Genomic DNA, 22,793 nt, shown 5'->3' with positions numbered 1-22,793 from the left:
TAATAATTCCTCTCCCTTCCCCAGACAGTTAAATTGGGGAAAACGACTTTATCAAGTCAATTTGTGCAGTTCCCTGATAAGCATACCAATTTTCATCATCCTGGCCCATCCAGAAGCACCAAACTTGCCAAAGCAAAGGACTCCTCTAACTCCCCCAAAGAGAGTGGATCCAGTCCGTTTATACCAATCATGTACCTACAACATTTGCTTGTTCTACCTACCAAGTTTCATTCCAATCTCTCCACTCTAAGCGTTTTCCAAGACTTCCAGTTTCCCCTCCAATTCCCCCCAACGTCACCAGATTTGGTCAGAATTTAAAAGAAGAACTATGAGACATGGGTTCCTTCTAAATATCAAATTTCATTAAGATTCCATCACCCATTCTTAAGTTTAAAAATCTCAATTTTTCTAAATTAACCCCCCCCCCCAACTCCCCCAAAGAATACGGATCCGCTCCAATTATGTCAATCATGTAGCTAGAGCTTGTGCTTATTCTTTCCATAGAGTTTCATCCTGATGTCTCCACTCCAAGCATTTTCCAAGATTTCTGGCTTCCCCCTCCAACTCCCACCAACGTCACCAGATCTGGTCGGAATTTAAAAGAAGAGCTATGAGACTTGAGTTCCTTCTAAATATCAAATTTCATTAAGAACCATTCACCCATTCCTGAGTTAAAAAACCTCAATTTTTCTAAATAACCCCCCCCCCCCCCAACTCCCCCAAAGAGTGCGGATCTGTTCCAATTATGTCAATCATGTAGCTAGAACTTTTGCTTATTCTTCCCATCAAGTTTCATCCTGATCTCTCCGCTCTGCATTTTCCAAGATCTCTGTTTCCCCCCTCCAACCCCCTATGTCCCCAGATCCTATTAGAATTGAAAAGGAAGTATCTGAGATATAAGATCTTTCTATATATCAAGTTTTATTAAGATTCGATCACCCATTCATAAGATAAAGATACCTCAATTTTTACATTTTCCAAGTTTCTGGTTTCCCCCTGGTCAGGATTTAAAATAATAGCTCTGAAGCACAAGATCCTTTTATATATCAAATTTCATTAAAATCTGATCAACCATTTGTATGTTACAAACAACTCATTCTTTCTGATTTTTCCGAATCCCCCCCAACTTCCTCAAAGAGGGTGGATCCGGTCTGGTTATGTCAGTCATGTATCTTGGGCTTGTGCTTATTCTTTCCACCATGTTAACTTCTGATCTCTCCACTCTAAGCATTTTCAAAGATTTCCAGTCCCCCCCTCCAACTTCCCCCAATGATACTGGATCCAGTCGGGATTTAAGATAAGAGAACTGAGTTACAAGGTCTTTCTAAATATGAAATTTTATTAGGATCCAATTGCTCCTTTGTAAGTTAAAAATTCTCATTTTTTCCAATTTTTCAGGATTAACCCACCCCCCCCCAACTCCTCCAAAGAGAGTGAATCCGTTCCGATTATGTCGGAACACCTATGTATAAAATTATTTATGTATAAACTCTGATCAACCATTTGTAAGTTACAAAGAACTCATTCTTTCTAATTTTTCCAAATCCCCCCTGACTTCCCCATAGACGGTGGATCCGGTCCAGTTATGTCAGTCATGTATCTAGGACTTGTGCTTATTTTACCCACTAAGTTACATCCCAATGCCTCTACTCCAAGCATTTCCAAGATTTTAGGTTTCCCCCTCCAACTCCCCCCAGTGTCACCAGATCCAATCAGGATTTAAAATACGACCTCTGAGACACAATATCCTACTAAGTATCAAATTTAATTAAGATCTGATCACCTGTTTTTAAGACATCATTATAAAAACATCATTTTTTCTAGTTTTTTGGTATTAACCATCCCCCCACTCCCCCCGGATGGTTGAATCAAGGAAATGACTATTGTTTAATCTGGTCTTGTCACTGATACGCCTGCCAAATTTCATTGTCCTAGCTTATCTTGAAGCGCCTAATCTAGCAAAACCAGGACCAAAAGACAGACTGACAGAATTTGTGATTGCTATATGTCACTTGGTAAATACCAAGTGGCATAAGAACACTTAACTGAAAACAATACACATTTTAAATGTTTTCTGTTTTGTAACATTACTGAAGAAGAGAAGAAACAGTGAGAATTGCAACGAGTTCCAGAAGAAACCGTATGATTTGCAATATGCATGATTCCTTGATGCATTAACAGCAAAGGGTTATTGAATCCAAACGGGACTTCCCAGACTTTCTTAACTGAATCAATGATGCTTTAACATCTCATGACTTAGAACTGTATATTTATTTTGAACATCTTTTTGTTAGAATTATATGCCTTTTTAGCAATTTTCACTGGGTGGTTGCATCTGACACCATGACATCAAGAAGAAGTTCTTATTATCTGTAGTTAGAAGACAAGCAACAATAAAAATCTATATATGAAGATCTTGTGTATATATTGATGATAAGTGCTTGAGTCCAGCCTCAAAATTTGCCAGTTCAAAAGTCTAGTTGTATGATCTCTCTGCACATACCAACTAAATATTCTGGATGACTTATCTTTGGCTCAACACATGTGTCAGCTATTCACTTGTCACAGCTTATGTTGAGCATCCAGTATATAAAACATAGTGATGTCTGGAAATACTCCATATGATTTTCTACATTTACTTTTCTCCGAAATGATCTGAATATAATCGAAAATTTATTAGATAAAGGGCCCTGAAAAAAAAGGAAATCCAACTTTAGTTTGCATATCTATAGATGTAATGAACTTGTTTTCCTGGGAATTTTTCTTTGGAATCTGGAAATTTTCTAAGAATTAAAATTCTTGTGCCATATACCTTCATTTTGCAGTGTGGAGCAATGATGCTGATGTCCTTTTTCATGAATCTAGACACTTAGCTACAAGAATAAGAATGGGGTAGTATGAATTTTGTATAAGGAATGCAGAATTTTTTTCTGAAGATAAATTGCTGTGTTTCTAAGATTTAGGATTCTTTCGTTATCTACCTTCATTCTGCTGTTTGGAGTGATGATGCTCTCGTCCCTTTTATAAATATAGACACTAAGCAGCAGGAAACTAGAGTGGTAGGACATTTTGTAGAATATTCTAGATATTCTAGAAACTAGAAGAATATTCTAGAAACTATGTGTAGAATATTCTAGAAAGTAGACAGTTTGTAGAATATTCCTTGGATTTTTTTTTCTGAAAATAAGTCGGAAGTATGTATTTAAAAAAAACTCACATTTACTTTTTAGTTTTTGTTTGGTCTTTTCGTAAATAAGAATATCTGTAACAGTATAAAACAGATTAAATTTTTGTTGAAAAACAAAAGAGTTGTTTTGTTTGGCAAAACTTCCTACACAAGTATTTGTTTTTCAATATCTAAACCTATAAGTTTCTAACCTTTAATATGATAGCCAAAACTGACAGAAATTAAATTTAATAAGCAATTCTTGTTCAAGTGAAAGTGAAGCATAATATCAAAACTTGAAACGAACACAAGTTCTCCATTTTATTTAGGACTATTTTGTCACTCTAAAGACTCCTCTGTATACACTAAGGCTTAAGTTATTGAGAGAATTGTTAGCATAGATGATTCATGCAATATCTTGCAAATGTAAACTCTCGGATACTAAAATAAAGAATTCCAGCTGTTACAACGTGAATTTGATATGGAAGAGCGGGGGGGGGTATCTTGGTTGGGAAACTCGGGAAATTTCAGACTTAGGTCGTTTAAGGTGTTACATCAGCAGGGTCGTCAATTAATGCAAACCAGAGATCTAATACACCAAAATTAAAAGTTCAATAGATAATGTATTTAGTCATTGTCTAGAGAGTTACAGATGGGTCACCATCACATTTAAACGATAAATATGACAAAGTGACTTTATAAGAATTCTTATGTCTATTTAACAGTACCATCTGGTCCAGCAAAATCTTAAGATTGGACCTTCTTATTAAATCAAAATCATTAAGCATAGCAATCCTGCAACCCATAGGCTCAAAATTTGTTTGTAAAAGTAAGCTAAATTCTAGGTCTAGTAATTTATATTATTCTAAAATTTTAAATATGTGGTAGCTTTTTTTTGTACAATTTTAAATAATATTTTGTACAATTTTGCTTTTCAGAACTCGAGGAAAATATGGAGAAGGTGAAAGTGAGGAAAAATTTACATACACTCTTGCCTTGGTGTTTTTCCAATGCATCATTAATTATTTGTATGCAAAAATCAGTAAGTGTATCTCATTAGTCACACGTATAATCCGTCTTTGTAACTGCCCCACTTATATTCTGCCTGTTATTAATTTTTGAATATTTATTTGTTGTAGACCTGCCTAAAAGAACTTCCTGGAAAGCTCTAAAGAAACGTCATTTAAGGTAGAGAGTGGATCTTACAGGAACCTTTTTTTTTTCTCAGAAAAAAAAATTCTTGTGTGAATTGAATATCACAAATTATAACATGTATTTTTAGCCGCCAGTGAGGAAACTCTCCCTATTCTCTCTTGCTTTTGTTAGTGGATCTAAGGTAATTGACCCAAAATAAATGTTTTCAAGCTTTCTAAGAATTACTAGATTCCTCGATATCTTCATTTTAATTTGACTAATGTGGCGCCTAAAGGAAAGGTTCTCATCAAGAAGAATACCCAGAAGCCGAAAATAACGATAACTAGGTGCACTGAGAGAACCCCTTGAAAGATGAATTTCCAAAAGTTGGGAGGCAAGCCTGAGAAACTTGCGAGCTATCCAGGAAGCTCAATTTAGCGACATACAATGCCAGGAAACTAGCATCAACCACATAATTACTCTCTCAAACAAAACAGTCAACTTAATGCTGATCTCAGGCTTCATTCTGACAGCAGTGGTAAGAGTACCGTACATTCATAACCGACAAAAATGATTTTCTTTGTAATAATTTCTGGATGAAAATAAAAATGGGTTCAGTTTAAAAAAAATTTTTGTTGTATTTCAGAAAAAAAACTGAATCAAGCTCTACGAATTTGTCAATTCATTGTTTCTTCTGGTTCTCTTAGTCTCCAAAGAAAGAGATGTAAGTTACTCAATTTTCCCCTTGTTCACATATAGCCTAGTATTTTTTAATGGGAAATATTCGAGCTTTTTAGGGTGGGATTTCTGTAAGGGGGGGGGGGGATTTTCCATGGGAGGAAAAGTTTCTGGGGGCACATTAAACTGTTAATTTTATATGGTGGGAAGGAGGATTTCCTGGCATTATTTGAAAAGCCGTCACAAATTAAATAAAAAAAAAACAGGAAGTAAGGAGCAATTTCAAAAGTTAAAACGAACAGAAATTATTTTGTATATGAGGGGGGCACTCCCTTCAGAAAAAAAGATCATGACAGTGTTGCTTCTACATTAAATTTAAATTAAAAACGGGCAAAGATTAATTTAAAAAAAAAACAAAGTTATTGTGAGGAAAGTAAAGAGTGTAGTTGAAACTTAAAACGAACAAAAATTATTACTTCACAATCTGTCTAACATATATGAATGAAACTACTGCAAATAGACCAACTGATGATATTCTCCTATGTTTGTATGATTATAGAAAACTAGGCCTAGTGTTTTACTGAAAACACCCAAAGGCCAGTATAGAAAACAAGAATACTGACTTGTGACTCAAAAGTGAGTGCGTAGCCTGACAGCAACAAACTAATGTATAATGCTTTTATAGTCTTACACCAGCTATGATATCAGTAACTTTCAGATAATTTTAACTTTCAGGTAGTTTTAAGATAATTAAAATTATCTTAAAACTTGAGCATAAAAAAAATCTAATTTTAATAACTGCAAAGTCATTGAATATCATATAAAAATAATATACAGATATTTAGGTACCATCTTGGTTTCACCAGCTATAATATCAATAGTGTGTAATGTACAATTTTGAATTGCAAAAAAAAGTGCTTTAATATTACTCAATATGAAGAACAAATAAACCATAATATTAACTCTGGAAATTCATTTATTTCTCTTTATTCAACAGAGAATTTCAAGTTATGATACAAATTCTAAACCTAGTCTGTAGTCCTAATACTATCAAGATGGCTTCAGTCCAGACTTGTCTACAAACTAATCATGAAATTTCCTTTTTAGGAGGCAAAACAAGATCAAATCATTGGACTGAGCTCGTTTTGGAGAAGTGATACCAAAATAAAATAAAGCAACAATCCTAAATCAATTATTTTTTTTGAAAAAGGGCTCTTAATCAGTTTGCTTTTACTGTAACAAAAATCCACTATCGTTTTTTGTGTTTTCAGTAAAGTGCTAGTTTTCTATTATCATACAAACATATGGAAATATCATTAGTTGGTTTGTTTGCACTAGTTTTAGTGATATATATATATATTAGATGTACTGCGAATCCATATTTTTTTTTTCCTTTTAAGTTTCAACTTTGCCCTTCATTCCTCTCAGAAAAAAAAATATTTTTTAAAAATTGAATTTCAATAGATATGAATTGAAAGATCCCTTCCTAATTCCTTGAAAGATCACTTCTGACGATGTACAGAAGGTTAATGAGTATATAGCCTAGAAGGTGAGTCCATGGATGAGCCCACGGTTTTACCATCCTCTACCGATCTGTTGTTCCCTCAAATATCTGGGTGTATGCTTCAGCATCTCATTGCTATTATCCAGAAAGGTTTCACGTAGCCCAATAATGTCAGGCAGTCCATCACCAGCTATTAGCATCAGTTGATCAATCGATGATATCAAGGAAGCAAAATTTAAAAATGTTTCCTAAATTTTGACCTATAGAATTATTCAAAATACCAAAATATGTTTTTGGTTATTTTGAGGCTCAAGAAGACACTTGACAGAGTTAGAACATTCCTTATCACTCAAATTGTGGGCTATGGTTTACATTATAAATCGGCAATTTTTTTTGCCTTTATCAATTTAGTTTCCACGTACCTTCTTATGCATGTGACTCTTTCCTGTGACTAGCAAGCAAAACAAGTGCCATCATTCAACTCAATCAGTATGTTGAGCAAATAAAGCAGATCATCAAAGATAATTCCTCCTTCCCAAATTCCTTGATGCGAAAACAAATTCCATGGTGAAAACAAATCAAATTTGGCAAATGAAAACCAAAATAAATACTTGCGGGCATGCTTGACCCTGACATTTGTTTCTTGGCTTCAAAACTATATTCAGGTTTTCCTTCACACACAGCATTATGGGAATCTGATCAGCTAATTGCACTTTTATTGTCCTAGACTTCTGAAAAGTTAAATTTACCCTGATTTTTTTTTAAATTTGGGTGTTTTGGGGTTTTGTTGTATTCCTACCCCCCCCCCTTCTACTTCCAAAATAAATTCCTGCATATATAGCTTACAGATGTTTTTTGCTTGACATCTGCCATTTTGTCTTTGTCATTTGAAAGTATTGAATATTGTAAAAAAACTAAAAAGAAAAAAAAACAATAGAAAAGAAGAAACTAAAAAAAGAAAAAACTAAAAAAGGAAAAAACTAAAAAAAATAAAAACTATATTGAATAAGAATGTTGCATGTTTGAATAACTCGCAACATGTATTTAAAGAAAATTACCGAAAGCCTTAAACGTGTCTTGCTAACTTACATATGTATGCGTTTTAATGAATAAATATTTTAAAATATTACTTTGGTATACGTTTGTTGACATCTCTCTCGCTCTCAAACATTCGAACGCGTTTTCGAGACCAATTATTTTCGAAAGTAGAGGGCCGCCTGTATTTGTAAAGGGCCTTAATACTATAGAAAATAAAAAATCATTAAAGGACTCTTCTCACTTCAAAGGAATTCATATAATTGGCGCAGAAAAGATGGTACTTTTGGCTACCCTCCCATATCCTCGCAAAACGCTGTAATACCCTTTTTCTCTAGGTTAAAAAATAAGTTAAAAAAGGCTAGCCTAAAATATTTTACCGTTACACTTATACCTCAGGGATATTCCGATTTGCTATTGGGGTAGGGCTTTGTGGGGCTGGTTGGATCTATATTTTCCGATACGTGGAATAGCTTCTTGTTTTCTGGTCATTATTTTATTAAGACTTGAGTTTTTTCGTGAGGATAAGGGTTCGATTTCTGTTGTCTCTGGTTATTGGTTTAAGCGTGAATAAGTGGCGTGAGTTGGTAAGCTCGGTCAGAGTCAACCCAGCTCTAAATGGATACCTGGAGAAATCCGGGGAAGGTAAACAAGAAGGGTTTGCGAAAGCACAAGATGGGTGGCCCCCAACCTCTCATTGCACCTCCTTGCTGAAGGGCCACGAAACGGAGATTAGCAGCACACGTAGGGACTATAAAGTCCAGTGCTGTATTCTTTACCTTTATTCTTGTATTTTATTTAATTAAGATCTATGTAGGCGCATGTTACTTAACCAGTTTTTGATTTCATGCTTAGTCTGACTTGTGTCTATAAGCCAACTTTTGTACTAAGTTAACACTATTTCTATTTTTAGTGCTCAAATTTGTTTTCAAACAAGGTGAAGACACAACCCGGAATGTTTACTATGCATCATCTTCAATGACGTATCTTCTTGCCATGATTACTAGTAATATGGCCCTGCAATGGGTAAATTATCCAACACAGGTATGAATAAAGAAAAAACTGATAATTGGCCCACTTTAGATTACGGCCCTGCGATGAGTAAATTATCTAAGATAGGTATGAATAAAGAGAAAACTGATAATTGCTCCAATTTAGATTACTCTGTTCGTAGAGGGGTAACCTTTAGTCACAGTAAATTGAGTTGTAAGGATATTAACTTCTGATAAAACCCCCTCAGTAATTTTTGATGGATTTTGATATAGCAGTTGGTAATAAACAAGCACATAGAAAGGCAATATGTAGTAAGATACGCAGGTGGCTTTGTCCTTTCTTTCCAAATAATGACTAGCCATTCATAGTTTTTTTTTTTTCAAAACTATTTTATCAGTCTTGTCAATATTTCTTCAGTTGAACTGACATTACCACTATAATTGAACCGACAGAAAGTTTCAAATTTAATAAAATAATTGTAAAAAAATATTAACAATTCGAAGACTGGATTTATTTTCGTTATTAATCCGGTTTTTTTTTTCGTTTTTTTCTTTGTTTTGAATAGCCCAAATTTTGTGTTTAACCCAAATTCAATGGCCAAATTTGAATTAAATTTTATTATTTGGAAAGATTTATTTTTGTTTTCTATGAGAACATCTACTATCCTTCCTCCAACGAAGGATACATTTACATTTATTTTACATTTATTTATTTTACATTTATTTTTTACATTTACATTTTTACATTTACATTTACATTTTTTTTTACTTTACATTTATTTTTAGCGGCCTGGTGTTATAAATCTTGCCGTAAAAAGTAAGCGAATAATAGCTTACCTTTAATTAGCTGATACAAGCGAATCTGTATCTTATTTTTTTATTATTTAAGAATTAACGACGCTTCTTGACTACTAAGGTCCCTGCGTCGGCCCTGCAGCGTGATTCGATCTCTGGGTCCCGTATTACCAAGCTAAGGTCAAATCTACTGCGCCACCACAGGACTGAATCTGTATCCATAATCTTAATTTGGAGGTTTCAAACTTTATGCGGAAACTCTCTCCAATAGGCACAAAGATGAATATAGTAATATGTAACCTGAGAAAATCAATTGAACATTTTTCCGAACTTGTATATAGAAGCAATACTAAGTTAATTGCAAAGAAATCTTGCCTCTTAATGTGATGAACAACCATTTTAATGGCTAGTATTATAGTGAGATTAGATGAACTTTGCTGTCATATTATTGAAAAAGAGAAAAAGGAAATTACAAAAAGATTATTAGGACCAGTTTGAAAATTGAATTTATGAGAAGAAGAAGAAGTTTACAAGAAGTTTATTATTATTCAATACAATACAATACAAAATACTATTCAAAATGGAATTACAATACACTTATTTCCCCTCGAAAGGCTCCATGGCCAGGGATACAAGGGGGGTGTAAGGAAGGGGATATTTAACTTGACAAAATAATTGGGTGTCCTACAACACCCAAAACGAGCATTTTAATGATATTAGATGAAAATGTTTTGTTTTATAAAATTTTTTCTTACATAATTTAATAAAGTTTAGTAAAGTAGAGACGTTTAATTTAGCAATTGCCCTTATTACATATTCTAGTAAAATTTGAACCTTTCTATGAGTCCCGTTTCTTGTGAAAAAGAAGGATTGAAGTTTCGTAATTCTTCTTATAGACCTAAGTGTTTGGTCTAAGTGATCGTCTTGGTTTCAGAGACGGAAACACCAACCCGATGCTTTATCGTTATTAATTTAGCTTAATAGTCTAATTCTCTTATGATAATGATTAGCCTTCAACCATTACAATTCCTTATTTATATATCCCTCTACATCAGAAGATGAAAAATGTTTGTTTTTTTTTCTCATAGAACACTTTCAAAATTATGTTGGTTTTGATGGACCACCTGCTAAATTTCTACCATATTCCAAAACTCGACAAAAAAAGGCAAGAATTGATTGGCTAATTAATTAATTGATCCTGCTGTGATTGGATGTCAAAAAAGTAAAGCTGGCCAATCAAAATAGCAATTCCAGTGAACGTTACTTTTGACTTCTACCAATCAATTCTATTTTATTTATCCAGAAATCTTCGCATTGACAGTGGTAAAAATAAAAGTAAAATAGTGTTTATTTGTGTTACGTTTACCAAATATGTATTTATTACATTAATTATTATCATTGTTATCATATAAAATATCGTCTGTCAACATTGATTGGTGAATTTAAGCAACATTTTATTTTTGTATTATATAAACAAAAGGAATTTTCGCGGACCCTCACTTACGAATTGTGAACCTCATTTTTTTCATCTCGTCATCGTGTACACCCATCGAATCTCCCGTGGAACCCTGGAGTCCACCGGGACCATTTTGGGAATTAGTGTTTTAATCAGACATTTAATTAGTTAATAAGTGCTTTAATTTAATTTGATTATTGCTTTAATTAGACATTTAATTAGTGCTTTTAATTAGACATTTAGAGCAATATGAGTACAACAAGAATATGTTTTGGTGTCCCCAATCTTATAATCAAATTTAATTGTCTGGCTAAAACTCCTTATCTCACAATGTAAATGTTAGGTAAAACGATGTTCTCAGTGTTATGTAATGTTTAAGCAGATATTTTTGTGGTTAATAGAACATCACCCTGATTATCCGTCATTAATTTATAGATTTTGAGAATTAGGATTGACCTATTAATACAAAATTTATTTAGCATGCTGATAATTAAAACCTAAAATCAAGAAAATAAGGGATTTTTAAACAACAAGTAGAACAATGGAGACATTGTTTATATAAGACAGTGGAACGCAACTTTAAATGAATATTTTGACCCTATGTCCAAGGACCGTTCTCCACAAAACAAATGAAGAAAAAAAACGAATATTAAGGAACTCATCTTAGAATACAATCTTTGAAACTAAAATATTTTCAAAACAGCCCTAGCATCATTACTTCAACGAGGTTCAACCAGGATTGGTAGATCAAGCGAAGTGAAAAAAGACAATTCATTCAAATAGAATAAAAAAAAAGAACATTTACAAACAAGCTCTTAAAGCTAATCTCGCCTTTTTGGCAGCCAGCCTAGAAGGTCTATCCATAACAGTTTGGGTGGAATTGTTTACTGTTATTTTAATATAATTACTTAAATGTTTTTGAATTGAATTTGTATATAAAGCGTTTAGTGAAAATTTCTCCAAGTCCCTATTTATTTTTTATTTTTCTTCGTTTGTTTTGCTGAGAACAGCCCTTGTATATAGGGTCGAAATATTCGTCTAAAGTTGCGTTCCACTGTCTTACATAAAAATTACTTGTTGTTTATTACGGAAAAGCAGTGTAGTCTTCGTTGCTATTTAAACAAGAGATTTGTGAATTTTATTGAAGTAAATGAAGCTGAATAATTTTACGGCGAAAAAATGGTTTTTCATTCCTCAAGGAGATAGACCGTCAAATTTTTCCGTAGTAGTGTCCTATGACAAATATTTGAGTGAGATCCCTCCTCCTACCCACCTATGTATAGGTCTGACTAAATGAACTATTATTCCCTAAGATTAGCATAGAAGGGGACAGGGCTTTTACCAACAAAAGATTGAAGACCTACTCACACATAGGGATAACTAATATTAGTGCCCCAAAACTGCAACTCTTTTATTTTTTTCTTTAATGAGTAGTCTTTTTCTTCACTACATAACCCTTTTTTCAGAGCTATTTATATGTTGATCATCTGTTGGCCTGGTTATTATTTAATCTTTTTCGTTTTTCAAGGTGGTTGGCAAATCCTGCAAGCCAATACCAGTTATGGTCCTTGGTTTTCTCTTTGGTCGAAAATCATATCCGATTCAGAAATTGATGTTTGTCCTCATCATAGTTATCGGGGTAGCTATGTTCATGTTTAAGGATAGTGAAGCAGCTAAGAGTACAGAACCTGCTGGCTTAGGCATGGGGGAGCTAATGCTGGTAAGAAGAGTTTATATCCTGAGTTCATTGTTCATAACTATAAATGGCGTGCAAGATAGATTGTTTTGTTTTTATTAATGGAAAAAAAAAAAACAATGTCGAAACCTTGTGTCTCAAAAAAATAATTGTTGTACTGATATTTAATGGAAAAATCCGGGGGACAAACTTTATTAGCTGTTCTCCTTATTGAAAAGGATGGTAAGCCCTATAAGTAGTAAATTAATAGTCTCATGTCTGATAGTTCCACTGTAGTGACCTTCTGCGTTTCGAAAATACTAGAAAAATCCAAATAATGTTCAGAATGATGGAACCGATCTTTTCCTAGCTTTCAAGGAGGAACACTCGTGCCTCTATAAAGAGGCGACCCACGACAATGTTAAGCGATCTTCGGTTCCAGTGGTCGCAGAGGGATGGGGAGGGATGCATTTCGTAGCCCGAGCTCCAACTAAGAAACCTGCCAAATTTCATCCCCCTCCAACTTTTCCTTAATGGGGAAAATCTGGCCGAAAGTTTCGACCCGTCAACCCCAGCCCCCCTTTAACGTTGTCCGATCGGGCTGAAATTCACAAGTTAAGGTCCCCTAGGGCCCAGGAGCTTATCCGCGAAATTTCAACTCGATCCGATAACTCCTTCCCTGTTTTCCAGAAACCACGCATAGACACTTAAAATTCATTTTCTTTTTTTTTCTCGACGCCTACAGGTCACAGCCGACATCGGATCTGGGTGTACGAGGACTCATTCGATGCGGAATTCTCCGAGTAATTTTCCTCGAAAGTTTAGTAGGAAAATCTTAACCCCCCGAAAGTTTCGACCCCCCAACCCCACCCCCCCTTTTAACGTTGTCCGATCGGGCTGAAAATCACAAGTTAAGGTCCTCTACGGCCCAGGAGCTTATCCGCGAAATTTCAGCTCGATCCGATAACTCCTTCCCTGTTTTCCAGAAACCACGCATTAGCTACTTAATTAACGCATTTCTCTCCATAACAGCCCATGTTAATTCGAAATTTTTAAAAGTTATCGAGAAGTTATATTTACACACATGTAAGTGATTAGCTCAGTCGGTAGAGCGTGGGACTTTTAATCCTCTGGTCAAGGGTTCAAGTCCCTTACGGGCGGTTTTTTTTAACAACATCAAAATAAAAGTGTATAATTTTGATAACACCTGGACGGCTTATCAATTGAGAGATAACAGAATATTAGCTTCTTATGAGCAAAAGAAACATTTCGGTCATTCTATCTATTTTTTTTTCTATTTTATACAATGATTTAAAAGCGGGGGGGGCGGAAGCCACCCAAGTTCCTCTCCTAATTCCTGTACGAGGAGTACAGGAATTGTTAAATTACATCCACCATGGATTGTAGAAAAACGTACAGAAATAATATGAAAAAAACTTCGTTTTCTTAAAGAGTTAAAGAGGCTGCGTCCCAAAGTCGAACCTTAAAACGTACAGGAATTAGAAGAGGCAGTTGGGGGGCTGCCGCCCCCCAAACCCCCAGCTTTTAAAGACTCTTTTGTACAGGTTTTTTGTTTTTTTGCTAACCCCCCGCTCTTGGCTTCGGAAAGGCCCTCTTTTAATTAACAAAAAATTGAAATGAATGAATAATGGAATAACTTCGAAAAATGTTAAACACAAGAGGGCAGGAGAACCATTGCGCCGAAACTAGTAATTAGTAACAATGAAGTCCCCCCACAAAAAAATTTCTATTACAAGGCTCAAAATAAAAAGCTTATACAAACATCAGAACTTGATTAAAAAAAAAATGCTAAAACAAGTATTTAAGTTTTTGTTTATCTTTTTTGTAATTTGCCAATTTCACTAGTTTTGCTACTAGTGAACTTTTGCGTTTCAAAAATGCTTGAAAATTCAAAAGAATGTTCAGGATGATGGGGTAACCCATCTTTTCCTAGCATTTGAAAAATTCTAAGCTCACCATGATTAAAAACAGTAAACACACTACGAAGTCCTTGATGACCATATTCTGAAGGGCTATATAACAGGAAGGATCTATAACTGAAGCCCATGTCCTCCTCCAGAAAGTTTAAAACACCTCGATTGTATTTCTAATAAAAGGCTCAAAATTAAAAGCTTACACAAACATTAGAACTTGATTAACTAGTTTCGCTGTAGTCAACTTTTGTGTTTTAAAAATACGAGAAAATCCCAAACTATGTTCAGTTGGATGGCAGTATCCCTTCTTTTACAAGGATTTGAAAAGTACAAAACCTCGCCATAATTAAAAATAGTGGATAAACTACGAAGTCACTGATTTTCAATCACTGCAGATGTATATAAGGGGGGGGGGTCTTCGAGTCTATATCCTGCATCAGAAAACTTTGAAACAGCTTGACTATATTTCTATTGAAAGGCCCAAAATCAGAAGCTTACATAAACATTAGAACTTGATTAAAAAAGGCTAAAATAATTATTAAAATTTTTGTTTACCTTTTTTTGTAATTTTCAAATTTCACTATCTTTGCTGTAGTAAACTTTTGCGTTTTGAAAATACGAGAAAATTCCAAAGAATATTCAGGTGGATGGTGTTATTCCATCTTTCACTAGAATTTGAAAAGTGCGAAACCTCGCCATAATTAAAAATAGTGGATACTCTATGAAGTCACTGATTATCAAGCATTTTAGGTGTATATAGGGGGGAGGGGGTCTGTAAGCCCATATCCTCCTTCAGAAAATTTTAAAATGCTTTGAATGTATTTCTGTTGCAGGAGTCAAAATCAGAAGTTCATATCAATGTTAAAACTTGATTCAAAAAGCTAAAATAATTGGTAAATTTTTTTGCTTTACTTTTATGTAATTTCTAATATAAAATGTTATGTTAAACCAAGTACAATTTTTTTTACAAGAAGAAGCATGACTTTAATGTGGCCCACCCCACTTTTCTGTTTTTTCATTGTCAAGTACAAAATAGTGACCAATTTTCACCGCAAATAATTTGGTTTTTCAGTAGTGTATTTTGTGACATTTCTATTCTTATTACCAATTATATAAAGATTCTCCTTCTTTACACCAAAATCTCTTGAAAGTCCTGAAGGTGGAAGGGAGTTTCCTAGCCATTTTGCCATGACAACTGTTTTGTGACGTTTCTATTTATGTTTATATTTTGTAACGTTTTTATTTTTATTATCATTTATGTAAAGATTCATCTTCCTTACTCCAAAATCGCTTGATAGTCCTCAAGGTGGAAGGGAGTTTCCTAGCCATTTTGCCATGAAAACTGTTTTTCGACGTTTCTATTCTTATTACATAAAGATAATAAAGATTGGTAAAGAATACCAATTACATAAAGATTCTCCTTCCTTACACCAAAATCTCTTGAAAGTCCTCAAGATGGAAGGGAGTTTCCTAGCCATTTTGCTGTGGCAGCTGTTTTATGACGTTTCTATTCATATTACCAATTATATAAAGATTCGGCTTCCTTATCCCAAAATCTCTTGAAAGTCCTCAAGGTGGAAGGGAGTTTCCTTACAATTCTGCTGTGACAACTGTTTTGTGACGTTTCTATTCTTATTACCAATTATATAAAGATTCTTCTTCCTCACTCCAAAATCTCTTGAAAGTCCTCAAGGTGGAAGGGAGTTTCCAGACAATTCTGCTGTGACAACTGTTTTGTGACGTTTCTATTCTTATTACCAATTATATAAAGATTCTTCTTCCTCACTCCTAAAAACAACTGAACAAGTGGCAGTGAGCCCAAAAACCAGCTGAAGAGTCCAAAAACCAACAGCGCCCAAAATCCAACAGAAGAGTCCAAAAACCTACAGTGCCCAAAAAACAACTGAAGAACAACGAAACAAGTGGAAGCGAGTCCAAAAACCAACTGAAGAAGAACAAGTGGCAGTGAGTTCAAAAACCAACTGAATCACCCAAAAACCAACAGCGCCCTAAGAACAACTGAAGTACAACCGAACAAGTGGCAGTGAGCCCAAAATACAACTGAAGAGTTCAAAAACCAACAGCAACTAAAAACCAACTGAAGAACAACTTTGAAAAGAAGAACAAGTGGCAGTAAGCCCAAAAACCAACTGAAGAGTCCAAAACCAACAGTGCTCAAAAACCAACTGAAGAAAAACTGAACAAGTGGCATTGAGCCCGAAAACCAATTGAAGAGTCCAAAAACCTACAGCGCCCAAAAAAAACAACTGAAGAACAACCGAACAAGTGAGGGTGGGCCCAAAAACCAACTCAATAATCCAAAAACCAAGTGCGCCCAATACCAACTGAAGAGTCCAAAAACTAACAGCGCTCAAAAACCAACTAAAAAACAACCGAACAAGTGGCAGTGAGCCCAAAAACCAACTGAAAAGTCCAATAACCAACAGTGCCCTAAATCCAACAGAAGAGTCGGAAAACCAACAGCGCCCAAAAAACCAACTGAAGAACAATCGAACAAGTGGCAGTGAGCCCAAAAAACAATTGAAAAGTCCAAAAACCAACAGCGCCCAAAAACCAACTGAAGAATAACCGAACAAGTGGAAGCGAGCCCAAAAACCAACTAAAGAGTCCAAAAACAACAGTGCCGAAAAACCAGCTGCAGAACAACTGAACAGGTGGAAGTGAGCCCAAAAACCAACTGAAGAGTTCAAGTACCAAGTGCGCCCAAAAACCAATTGAAGAACAACCGAACATGTGGCAGTGAGCCCAAAAACCAACTGAAGAACAACCGAACTAGTGGCAGTAAGCCCAAAATCCAATTGAAGAATCCAAAAACTATCAGCACCTGAAAACCAACTGAAGAACAATAAAAAAAAGAATAGTGCCCAAAAACCTACTGAAAAACAACATTGAAAAGAAGACCAAGTGAAAGAACAAGGTTAAGTGTTGGAAGTACTAGTGATAAAGGCTATGATAGGTCAGTCCCATCAATGCTCACTGAATGAAAAAAAAAATAATAACTACCGCTCTCGAAACCATTTGAAAGCAAATAGAGTCTAAGAAACAGTTACTGGTTTTTAAAGTTTAAAAGCGGTTGATTTTCTATTTGTGGCTATTGCTTTGATGTTTTCTTTGTATTTGGTCCAGCATATTCGGAAAAACAATAAAGAAACAATTCAAGAATAACCAGAACAGCTTATGAAAGTACTTTTCTCATATAACGTTCTTCAGTTGGTCAGTTTCTTAGTTGTTATAACTTTTGAAGCAAAACTTCAGCTTCATTTGTTTACTCTTTCAGGCAAGTTTAATTTCTAGTTTTATCTAGTGCTTTATTCCATCCTATGGTCCTCTGAAGCTGAACTTAGGGTCTAAAAAGGGATACTTTTTTTGAACAAAAACAGGCCTTAAGTCCCTTGTTTCGGCCCTTTGACCCCCTGGTAAGCCTACATTTGTGACGATCAATTCAGTTTTTCGATCTTTTTTTTTCATTCAACATTTCTCCTTTTTCATCCATTCTTTCAGATTTGTAGAAAATTGTGAGAATTAAATGTGGAAACTATATACTACTAAGGGTGGGGAGGGATTTAGTCAAAGGCCTGTTTAAAACGCTTGTTTGACTTTGATATCACCATGGTACCTTCCTACTAAAATACATCTAGGAAGCCTTTTTTTTAAACGGACAACTTGATCCGATGCTATAAATACCTGTAGGGCTGACTAGGGTAGTGAGAGATTTAACCAACTTCGATTGATTTCTTCCTTAAAAATATCCTTAAGCATAATCATTCGCAACCAATTGAGCAGTCCCCAGCCTTTAACGGTCCTTTGCTCTGCGCGATTTGGTTGAGAAAAGAATAGTTCACGGAAGACATATCGGTCTTTGCTATGTCATGACTGCAGCGGTAGCTGAAGCCCAGTAAAAAGTGAATAATGTCAATAGTGACCAAAAGCTTAAAAACGTGTTTTTTTAAGTGTATAGTTAGAAAATATTGTCATCTAAAGCTGATTCGTGAATGGTAATTATTATTCTGGCTAATCTTAATTGTAAAGTATATTGCGAAAACAAAATTACAGGAATTGTGAAAAAGAGCTTAAAACCCTTCAAAGGATGGCGGAGCGAAATAAAGTGTAGCGTTAAGATCACCAAGGTATTCAATGTAAGATCACCAAAGTTCCTCACCTTGAACAACAAGAAAAATCACTTTGTTGCCTGGTTAGCACTGAATATTTCTTCTTTTTTTCTACCGAGACTAGCAGGCTAACACAGCATCTTAGAGAAGTTTTCAATGGCTCATTTAAAAGTTACAAGTCACATCCACGCGATTCTTATAAATATGTTTCAATAATGCCATTAGCAAGTACCGTATAGTACAAAAAGCGGGACTTTATGGATAGGAAAGGAGGGGAAGCATAAAAAGGTTCCAATATCATCTCTATCGTCGAAAACATTTAACCAGGAGTTTACAATCCTCAGTGTTATATTATAGCTCCTGATCATATCTGCGTAAATTTATCTTGATAACAATCTTTATCAATATCAATTATCAAGATAAATCTTGTTAATTGTGAAGTTGAAAATGATCTGGATTACACTTGGATAATGACGAAGACCACACTGCTTTTCATTAATACAAATACAGAAGATAGAATAATGAGGACTTTTTTTGGAAAAAAGTCCTCATTATTTTCTCTTCTGTAATTGTATTACACTTGGGTTATACACTTAAGGCTGAGATCTATTGAGAAATTGCAAAGTTAACAATTTGGGTTTTGCTTTGTCGCTAACTTCTGAAAATGGCTTTTAAGCATGACGTTTCTTGCGAATTTTTGTTTTGATATTGTTTTTCTACTAATACTATTCATCATTTATTTACTTTTACTATAGATTATTTCACTGACGATGGATGGTCTTACTGGCGCTGTTCAAGAAAGAATGAAATCAGAGCATCAGACAAGATCTGGTCACATGATGAGTAACATGAATCTCTGGTCCGTCGGTTACCTGGCTGTTGGTAAGTAATGAGAACGCATGCTTTCCACTATAATATACCCACCAACGTCATTGCAATTATATTCCTGGTTATTTCACAATAATTCCGTCAATTAAAATACTCTTGTAAAAATTTTGTTTTCATTCCAACTCAATTTTTCCTTTCATTTCTGAAATTTTCTGCTGATTATCTAAGTTAGCGGTCGGTGAGTTTCAAGAATCCGTAGAATATTCCCTTTGTTTCGTTCCGGTTATTTTGTCACTTCACCGTATAGTTTATTTCATTTTACTACATTTTCTTAACTTCATTATTTATTTATTATTATTTATTTATATTATTATTTTTATTACTATTATATTATTGTTATTTATATTATTTTCGCAACATTTTCTTAATTTTATTATCTGGCTGTTTGTAATTAGTATTTATATCCTGTAATGTCCGTTCAGTACTTTTGTTTGTTTTACTGTACTACTCATCTCCTTAATTTCCAATGGTTTCATTTCACTGAAATCCTCTCCATGTCATGGATCTTGTTATTGGTAAGCAATAACAACTTCATGTGCTTTCAACTTTTCTTTTCGCTTTGCTATTTAATTAATTTCGCAAATGTCCTATACATATGTAACTACATTAATATCTTCTTCATTTTGTACTTGGATGTTGGTAAGTAATAAGAACCCATGTAAAATTCTCTACGTTGATTCAGTTTTTCTCTTCTTTTTCCGGCATAATTCATTTTGCTTCACTAGTGTCATTTTCATTTTGCTTTCTGGCTATTAGGAAGTAAATAGAACTCCGTGTAACATTTCGTATTTGGCTTTCTTTTTATTTTGCTTTATAACATATTTCACAAGTGTCCTGTATGTTAATTTCAATAATTTCCAATTTCTGGGACGACGCTAGCTAAGCAGGAAGAAAGAAAATGAGAAAACATAGCACAACAAAGAAAATAATTAAACAATAATAGTAATTATAACAACAATAATAAAAATAACTCGCAGCCAGTGAGTAAAGAAGCAAAGGTCACCTTCAATTGCTTTTTACGATTATTAGATTAGAAAGTCGCTTTTATCTTTGTTTGTAAGAATCGTCGTCTTATTTTGTCCCGTCGACTCATTACTAAGCTGTATGCCTAAAAGTAGTTCTATTAAATTAAAAAAAAAATTCTTGTGTATCCTTCTCTCCTTTTCTTTCTTTAGTGTCAATGCTTCTTGGTTTTACTTGCTATCACTGCCATTTCAGATATCCTCAGTTTTGACTCAATGTGCACCTTTTTCGTTGCGTTCTTAGCACACTACTTTATATTTTTGCCATTCAACTTTTTATGTATTCCCTGTAACCTCCTTTCTTACTAATAACACTACCGACATAAAGATACATCTTAATCATTAACTCTCATCTATTACTCATTGCGCTTTGGATAACCACCTCGATTTTAAAGCGTTTCATTTTGGAAAAAAAGGATAAAGAGCCATTGTTGGCGCATTGTTGGCAATGCGCATTGTTGGCAAATGCTTGAGCCATTGTTGGCGCAAAGGGTGTCGAGTTGACGTTTCAGTTGCTGAGTGTTTCTTACAGGGATAAGTAGCAAGCTTGTCTCCTAACCTTGCTGCAGCGAGGATCGAGCCCGGGTGCTCCGTATTACCAAACAGAGCATCAATCCACGTTGCTACAACAGGTTTCATTTTAGAATCTAATCACTAATTCCACACTTTGGCTTATTTTCAAAAGAGTTTCTCGTCTCAATTAGTCCGATTGTTTAATACTGCCGACAAAAAAAAAAAATAAATAAAAAAAAACAGATGAACGTAGTGCTTTGTAGCATAAACCCCTGAAAGTGGGTGCATTTTAGACTAATCCAAGTGGATCTGTAAATTTTGCTTATTTAATCTAGGATTAATATTATTCCGCTTTTCTTTGCATTACCAGATCCTCAATAAACAATAATGCCCCCTTGTTTGTCTTTTAGCTCTTCTATTGACGGGTGAAATCGTTGATTTTGCTGAATTTGTTGCCAAATATCCATATGTTCTTTGGGAGATGCTTGTCTTTTCTATTGCCAGCGCTTTTGGACAGGTGAGACTTTATTTCTTTCTTGTAACTAGAAAATCGTATTTAATAGTGCTCGTAGCTATGGAAACAGATAAATACTGGGACTACATGGCTATGGAGATCACTATTAATTGAGAAAAATTTTCGAAAGAATAGAGAAGAGTATTATTGATAAATTTATACATAAAAATACTAACTTGGTAATCTTTTGTTTTTGAAATATCAAAAAGTTGATTTTTAGTGTAAAGCTAATTAATATTATGAGAAAACAAAGTTTTGGGTGACAACGGCTTTATTTTGGATTTTTAACGGCTTTATTTTGGATTTTTCTATAACAGGACACAAAATTACTAGCCCATACAGAGCAATCATAACAAATGTACGGGTAAAAAATAGCGAAATAACACAATCGAAGAATTTTCTGGGACACTAGGGTTTTAACTCAGCGAAGCACACCCAGAGATCTGGACAACTTTGAAGCTATAATATTGGAATGTGTTTTCCTTTATAGATTTTCATCAATCATAAAACCATATATTTTTTTACCTTTACTCTTTTTATTTGATTTCCATTTATTATCAACTCGTGAGTTAATTTCAATACTAGATACACAAGAAAATAAATTGTAGTTAGTTTTAGTATAATTTAATGTCAAAAGATTGAAAAATGTCCACTCAATAAACTCGGTCATTGCCTTTATCATTTGATCAAAAAGTAGATCAACTGATGGAGCAGCTACGAGTAAAAGAGTATCGTCTGAAAATAGAATTATACCAGCCTCTGACAAATATTACTAAATCCGATCTATAAAAATTAAAAATAGAAGAGGACAAAGTATAGAACCCTGGGGTACTCCGCTAGCTATCGCAATAGCCACACAAGTAAAACACTTATTCACCACACTTTGTTCTGGTAACTTAAATAAGATTCAAACCAAGACAAACTCTTCCCGGTCACGCCGATTTTTTCCAGCTCAAATAATAACTGTTTATGGTCAATCGCGTCAAAAGCCTTCTTCAAATCCAGGAATAAAGTAGCTGGAATAAGACCCGCTTCAAACGACATATTTACCCAGTCAACAAGTTTAATAGTTGACATATCTGTGGAATTATTTTTTCTAAAACCAAATTGAGTATTGATAAGAATTTTATTATTTTCAATGTAATTAGTTAGCCTGGATCCAATCACCTTTTCATATATTTTTGAAAGGCAAGGGAGGATAGAAATGGGTCTTTTGTTTGAAGGTTCGTCTCTCTTACCTCTTTTATGCAACGGTATTATTTTAATGACCTTCAAAACTTCCGGGAAAATTCCTTTTTCCATAGATTTATTAGTTAAATTACATAAAACTGGTGTTATAACTGATTTAACTGATTCA

At 34.4% G+C, this 22,793-nt stretch overlaps 1 protein-coding gene across 1 annotated transcript in view; it reads left to right on the top strand.

The window, feature by feature from the left end:
* The window catches only part of LOC136035686 (solute carrier family 35 member B1-like), a 43,446-nt gene that overhangs the window by 4,665 nt on the left and 15,988 nt on the right, over positions 1–22,793 (top strand). The window contains exons 2-6 of the mRNA XM_065717617.1: positions 4,105–4,208; positions 8,431–8,561; positions 12,289–12,480; positions 19,255–19,381; positions 21,333–21,439. Of these exons, the coding sequence (XP_065573689.1) occupies positions 4,105–4,208; positions 8,431–8,561; positions 12,289–12,480; positions 19,255–19,381; positions 21,333–21,439 (661 nt within the window). The remainder of the gene's footprint in view (positions 1–4,104; positions 4,209–8,430; positions 8,562–12,288; positions 12,481–19,254; positions 19,382–21,332; positions 21,440–22,793) is intronic.

Source organism: Artemia franciscana, chromosome 14 (assembly GCF_032884065.1).
Source record: "Artemia franciscana chromosome 14, ASM3288406v1, whole genome shotgun sequence".
NCBI lineage: Eukaryota > Metazoa > Arthropoda > Branchiopoda > Anostraca > Artemiidae > Artemia > Artemia franciscana.
This window is presented reverse-complemented; position numbering and strand designations above follow the sequence as displayed.